Genomic DNA, 7500 nt, shown 5'->3' with positions numbered 1-7500 from the left:
CTCATTGTTGGGGGACGGAGACTGGGACCCAATGTAGAGGGATGATCACCCCTGCCATGGACCCCAGACCCCGCCCCAATTCATTTTTCATGGTCTTCTCTTCTTCCCCTTCCCTTTTTCCTTTTGTTCATCCCCTTCTTCTGTGCATTTATCCTAATTGTTAACTCATTTTTACACCTTTCGCCTCAGTACTTTGTCATAATGCTATATGAGGTCTGATTAGTGCATTTATTTGTTTTAGCCATTAACCATTCCCGGAATCTACAAACATCCCTTTGTGAACCAAAAAAAAAAGAATCTTACCTGGGGGATTCATGTTGCATTCGCCGCTAATGACCTTAGATGGTGATGTTGCAGAATGTTTTCAGTAAGTAGATAAACAGTCACAAAAAGATTTTTTTTTTTTTTTGGTATATTTGCTAATTCTATACTGAAGGATATTAATTTAATCCTTAACTGTTTAAAATTTTTACAGAGATTTTTTTCTTGACCTTAACGCTTAATCGAGAGAGAGAAAAGAGACACTTGTAAATAAAACCTACAGGCTACTTTTCTAATACATGTAATTTATAGCATAGAGGATTGAATACTGACAACAGAAGTAATGAAGTTAATACACCACAGAAAATAATTCATCATTGGGTATCTGATATTAGCACATTAGATTAAATATATAAATAAATATATATATATATATATATATATATATATATATATATATATATATATATATATATATATATATTATATTAATATATATACATATATATATACATATATATATATATATATATATATATATATATATATATATATATATATATATATATATATATATATATATAGTCATGACAATAATAAGAAAAAACGACAGCAATATGACTTTTTACATAATGAAATGATGATTACTACCTGTCTCATCTGTTTACCCTCTTCATTGATTTTCAAAAATGTTTTCTGATATCTAATATTGTTGTTAGTAATATCAATAACACTATAATAATTATAATGTCTATAACAAAAGTAACATTATCAATATTGAAAGCATTAGTAAAATAAAGTGTTTTTTCTCATACTCAAGAAAAGGTGAAATCAGGTGAGGTCACAACTAATTAAATCCTTGTGGCAGAGTCATCTATGTGCAGAGACATTTCACAAAGCAATACTGCAATGGATAATGGTTAATGATTATAACAAATAAATGTGTTAGACATCAAAGGTCATATAGCACGATGGTAGGGTATTCTGGTGAAAAGGGGAAAAATGAGATAATGTAAGTGGACAGAAGAAGGGGATGAAGAAGAGGAGGAAAAGGGAAAGGAGAGAAGAAAAGACCATGCAAAATTGAGGTGCGGGCTGAGGTTAAAGGGAGAGGTGATACATATACTGGGCCTTAGTCTCCGTCTCTTAAGCCCCCATGACAACAACGAGCAAGGGATTGGGGGGGTTACAATACTACAGTGACATTTTCCCAGAGGCTTTGGGTTAAGGACAATTCCAGGACTTATATAACTCTGGCTAAGGCATTTCGTTAGTAGAAACAGGAATTCAGATGTTCTTAGTATCTTGAAACTAACATTACAAGTATACTTTTATTTTCTGTTGCTTGTGCCCCACTTTAAGCCAAAGGTAAATTTTGAGGCTCTAAGCTTTGAGTTCCTATATTTTAGAAGGTTTTTGAGTAAATTATCAAGAATTTAGCAACAATTTGCAGTTTCTCTGAATCTGTGATCTTCAACTTCCATATTGCTAGTTACAACCTTTAAATCTTTCCCGATACAAAATGACAAAAAAATATTATTAATATAATGCTTTTACCATCAATACATGAACTCTCGATACTCAAAACCCTATACATCACTGACCAGGTTTTATACTTTGGTATCTCTCTTAATGAACATATTTTAAGTTTCCAAGATTATAAAAATCTGTCAGGTGTGGTGAGAAAATGAGAAAGGCAGTTACCTTGGCTAGTTTTGAGCAACATTATAAAAGAAAACCTATGCTTATTTCAATATAAGGTTGCTAATTTTGTGAATTTTGTGTTAATTACTGATGTTTCCCTGTATCTTTCTTTTGTTATATTCTGACAAACTGCTAAAATATAAAACAAAGTTGTGGAATCATATTCTGATAACAGGATTTTCCTGTAAGCATGTATCATCTTTGACTGTAAAGCTTAAGAACAAGGGTAATTTGTTATATAAAAAAACAACAATAATTCATATAATTTTATTTACCAGATATCAAAAATCATGCAAATACTACCGAAATGCACAATATGAAGTAGATATCAAGCAAAATGTGATGGACATGTCATACATAGTATTAACCCAATATCAGTGGGTTTACGTACCGTCCCCTTTAAATTTTAGTGAGTTTTGTTAACACACAGATGGCTCCACGTGTGCTCAGCCACCAGGAGTCTATGGGTTGGCCCTAGTGACCGAACTCCCCATTCCTTGAATTGGCGAGAATATGTGTTTTTCTTTCTAATACGATTAATATTAACATTGTTATCATTCATAATTGGTATTATGATTATTAAATTGTAATTGAAATATTGATAACAAAAAATCAAGGAAAAGAGTAAACAGGTGAGACAGGTAAGACTAATAGCTGACTCCTCAGTGATCAAGTACTTGCAACGCCATCTATGTGTAAAGACAATAGTTAACCTTTTATTACAGTGGGCATGGCATTGAAGTCTTGCCATCTGCACTCACTGGGTTAAAAGAACATACACACCAACATTGTGAGCATTCCCTTTTGTTCTATATTCTTTGCAATGCATATAATACAAATTTGAATATGGATGAACTTCTAAAGCTATCCTTGACCTGGACTACAGTTTTTGCTGTTTGCGGAGAACATATTCTTTGTGTAAGGCCGCGGTGGCCGAGTGGTTAGAGCATCGGACTCAAGACTGTCACGACGGCAATCTGAGTTCGAGGGTTCGAGTCACCGGCCGGCGCATTGTTCCCTTGGGCACTGGGTGGCCAAGCCAGCCCAAGTCAGTGCTGGTCCCAAGCCCGAATAAACAGAGAATGATTACCTAAAAGGTAACACCAGCACTCTCCGTGGAAAGGAACTGGGGACCCTACCACGTACTCACTCCAAGATCATCACAACATGAAAACTCCAATTAAGTATCATGCTGTGACCACAACGGCTCCTAACATGAACCTACCGTAAAAAAAAAATAAAAATAAAATTCTTTGTGTAGTTGTTAAAAGTTTTACAAGGATCACTATATGTATTTTCGATCCAAACAACTTCCATTATCAAGCAAAATAAATTCATAAGCACAGACTAGCCACTGCTCCTTCAACTGGAACCAAAGACTGAACAACCTTTAAAATTGAGTCTATGTCAATTCACAGATAACTAATTAACTTTCTAAACTTTCTATCTACTCAAAAGCAGTGAAGTTTCAGATTCTTTTCACACAACACACACACACACACACACACACACACACACACACACACACACACACACACACACACACACACACACACACACACACACACACACACACACACACACACACACACACACACACACACACACAAAACTCAGGTCCTTGAACTCATATTTTAGAGTTACCTAAGGATATCATGCCACTGCTATTACACATAAAACTCTATAATTTAAAAAAATTCAACAACAAAAATCAGCAATTCTTAAAGCTGACAAAGCCAGAAGCATTCAACATCAGAGAGAAACCAAATGGAAGCTGAAACAGAAAAGAAACTAGAGAAAGCAGGAAGTCTGTAACACACCAGGAAACACTTCCACTTACATGACAGGATGTATGGTCTGTAGATGGCAAGGAACAGGTATGATTTGCACAGGCAAAGTGGACGGTATACCTGCCTGTCTTTTGTGATGGGGTATCTTGGTAAATTTTTTTCAGTTTTAGAAGAGAAATCAATATAGTATAATCTTTTGTGCAATCTGACAAAAGTAATATAAGGCATAAAGAGAAAAGATAAAATATTCCAAACAGTTATACTGTGATATACAAGACCATGAAAGCAAAGATCTCACATGGGCTGGATTACTCTGAAATTATATACTGCATCTTCTATAATCTGAATTTACTCTGCTTTCAACAAAGCCAATAAGCCAAATAAATATTTCAATTCACTTACAGATATATATATATATATATATATATATATATATATATATATATATATATATATATATATATATATATATATATATATCTTTTTTGCTGTAGGTTCCTCCTTTAAGACTACTGCATTTCCTCATTTTCCAACTTCACATCAAGTTCACTGGCAAGCCACAGCTTTTTGGCAATTCCTCTGTGCTGAGCCAGCTTGGAACTCTCTGTTTCCTGAAAAATATAAAGGCAAGTTAATAACATACAGGATTTTAATATATTCTTTTTTGTACAAGATTTTCATGCATAATCAACCTCACATCTTTCACTTTTTCATTACAGATTCCTGTATCTGTAACTGGGATTTTATCTTGCCTTGCAGTCAACAAAGTATTTCCCTGATATGCCTTCAACTTCTTCTGCAACTGCCAAGTGGATGATGGTCTGGGCACCGAGTTCACAATCCTGAGAGAAATAAAGTCAAAAGCCACATATTGTTCATAATTATAGATGGATAAGAATAAAAGGGAAAAGACATTTGTAATCAACATTGATGAGAGAAAAGGAGATGGAAAGAAAAAGAAAAGAAAAATTGAGAGTAACGAATAAGGTAAAAAGAAAAACACTAGAAAAATCAATTACCTTTCCCATCAACTTGAACAAAAGTGCTTGTGTGTAGCCAATAAAGCCACCCATCTTGTGGGCAATTTCAGTATCCACAGCTCCAGGGTGCAAGCTGTTTGTTATAACCCCTGCCAATCACAATAAAAATAATTACAGTCGTCTGCAAATAATAAGAAAATCATCATCACTTAAGGAGGAAATAACCTAAATATTTACCTTCAGATAATAAACATTTACACAGAGGGACAACTTTATCATTTAAAAAAAGTTCACTCGAGGTACCTGAGCCACGAAGCCTGTCTGCGAGTTCTAGTGTGAAGAGGATGTTACACAGTTTGCTCTGATTGTACGACGTGAAACTGTTATGAGAACTCTTCTCGAAATTGAGGTCTTCTGGGTCTAGCTTACCGCAAAACTCGTGCATTTTGGAAGACACATTGACGATTCTGCTCGGGGCACTTTTCTTCAGAAGACCTTAAATACATGAAAGACTGTGCCTTTAACATGTTAGTAATTTATAAATAGGTTGCACAATTGCAATTTCTTAAAAAAGAAAAAAAAAAAAAAAAAAAAAAAAAAAAAAAAAAAAAAAAAAAAAAAAAAAAAAAAAAAAAAAAAAAAATATATATATATATATATATATATATATATATATATATACATATATATATAATATTACATATATATATATATACAATATATATATCATATATATACATACATACATATATAAAATACATATATACATATATACATATATATATATATCATATATATATACATATATAATATCATATATTATATCATATATTATATATATACATATTATATAAATATAATATAGAACAATATATATATACATATATATATACATATATATTACATATATATATATATATACATATATATATACATATATATACTATATATATATATACATATATATATACATATATAAATTATACATATATATATACATATATATATATATATATATATCATATATTATACATATATATATACTATAATAATATATATATACTATATATATACATATATATAATAATATAATATATATATATATATATATATATATATATATATTATATATATATATAAACTTAGCATGAGACAAGAGCACATTTAAACAGAACATAATCAATATATCCTTTTAACTCTTATGGACAAGGTATCACTAATCAATGTAAGCAATGTACAACAAAAAGAAAGTTCTATAAATGCCTTTGTTCTTTCTACCAAAAATATTAACCTTCATTACTTCTATTCTCTTTTGGAAATGCATCACCATCACCTCCATATTTTTTGTAGTGAAGTCAATATCTAACTCCCACTTGTCCAGATACAATAAATCCACAAATCTGGTGACTTCAACTGCATTTTTAACTTCTGAGGTTTTATCACACAAAATAAACAGAGTAACTAGTAAGCATATAACAAATCTATCAACTTCCATAATTACCAATGATAGGATGGCTTCAATAATACTAATAATTTAGGTTACCCTAAACAAACACATTGCAAGAACAATAGCAACAATTCTAGCAACTACAAAACCAATAATGGTTAATGGACAAGTCATGGTAAACTAAATATTATAAAAATGTTAAACATATAAACAAACACATTTGTGGGAAGTGTATACCAATAAGAAAAAAATTGGAGGGAGACATAAACCAGAAATAATAGTCTAATGGATGAGTCCTAGAAGGGCATTTAGTGAAGTGTGGGTCGTTAAAGGAAACTCTTATTTATAATTTCCTGAAAAGCAAAGTGAGGAGTCAAAATGTCCATGGAAGCCTTTACCTTACTCTTTCAAATTAGAACTTGCTTTTATATTTAATTGCTATTGTAACTTTTCTTACCAAGTAATCAAGGAAAGATAAAATATCTGCAAATTGGAAATTATCATTTCATGAAAACATTAATGGACTTTTGAACTAAGAAAGAATGAAATGCATAGTTCATACACAGAGGTTGTGTAATTGCCAAAGATGACTAAGTAAGAGTAATTACTACAGGTATGTGTTAAAAAAATAAGGTAAAAATACATATACACACACAAAAAGATAAAAGCTTAAATGTGATTAATCTCTGTTATATCCTTATAACATACAACAACTATACTTGAAAGGAAAACCATAAGAAAATTAATTTTTTTCCTTTCACAAGCAAGCTGGCATTCTGCATTACACATCAAAGGCTACAATCAAAGTCCTTACTGAAGGAACAACTTACTCAGTAACAAATTGGTAAGCAGAAAATGGCCATAGTAGTTTGTTGCCATTGTTAACTCCAAGCCATCAGCTGTATGTTCCCTTTTATAATGACCAGCCATCCCAGCATTGTTTATCTGGAATTCAAAAGTTACAATTAAAACCCCATCTAAGAAAAACTAATACATGAATCATTAATGCAAGCCATTTTTTAGCACACTGTTCTCATAGCATGGCTTTACTTGTGCCAAAGACTCATCTCTACAGTAATTTCTCCAGACAAAGACTTACCAAAATATGTAGAGAATTTTCTGTTTTGACAATCTCCTGTGCAAAACTTCGGACAGAAGAAAGGTCTGAGGTATCTAGCTTGTGTACAAGAACTGAAGTGTTTCCTGTGTCCCTTATGATCTCATCTGGGAATATGTAGATAAGGAGATTAACATCATATATTACACTCAGATCCATACAAAGTAAGGAGAGAGGATGAGAATAAGAGCTAAGAGTGAG

The 7500-nt window shown here is 31.8% G+C and overlaps 1 protein-coding gene across 2 annotated transcripts in view; it reads right to left on the bottom strand.

Moving 5' to 3' along the window:
• Positions 1–4000: 4000 nt before the first annotated feature.
• The window catches only part of LOC119574620 (retinol dehydrogenase 11-like), a 5442-nt gene continuing 1942 nt past the window's right edge, over positions 4001–7500 (bottom strand). The window contains exons 4-10 of one of the 2 annotated variants that reach the window (XM_037921976.1): positions 7282–7406; positions 7013–7127; positions 5039–5230; positions 4775–4884; positions 4508–4597; positions 4236–4366; positions 4001–4177 (exon numbers count right to left, since the gene is read on the bottom strand). In XM_037921976.1, the coding sequence (XP_037777904.1) occupies positions 4265–4366; positions 4508–4597; positions 4775–4884; positions 5039–5230; positions 7013–7127; positions 7282–7406 (734 nt within the window). In that variant the 3' untranslated portion in view covers positions 4001–4177; positions 4236–4264. The remainder of the gene's footprint in view (positions 4178–4235; positions 4367–4507; positions 4598–4774; positions 4885–5038; positions 5231–7012; positions 7128–7281; positions 7407–7500) is intronic. The other variant, XM_037921977.1, reaches the window with a different exon arrangement.

This window comes from Penaeus monodon, chromosome 6, assembly GCF_015228065.2.
Source record: "Penaeus monodon isolate SGIC_2016 chromosome 6, NSTDA_Pmon_1, whole genome shotgun sequence".
NCBI lineage: Eukaryota > Metazoa > Arthropoda > Malacostraca > Decapoda > Penaeidae > Penaeus > Penaeus monodon.
The sequence above is the reverse complement of the archived record's forward strand: the minus strand, read 5'-3'. Positions and strand labels throughout refer to the sequence as shown.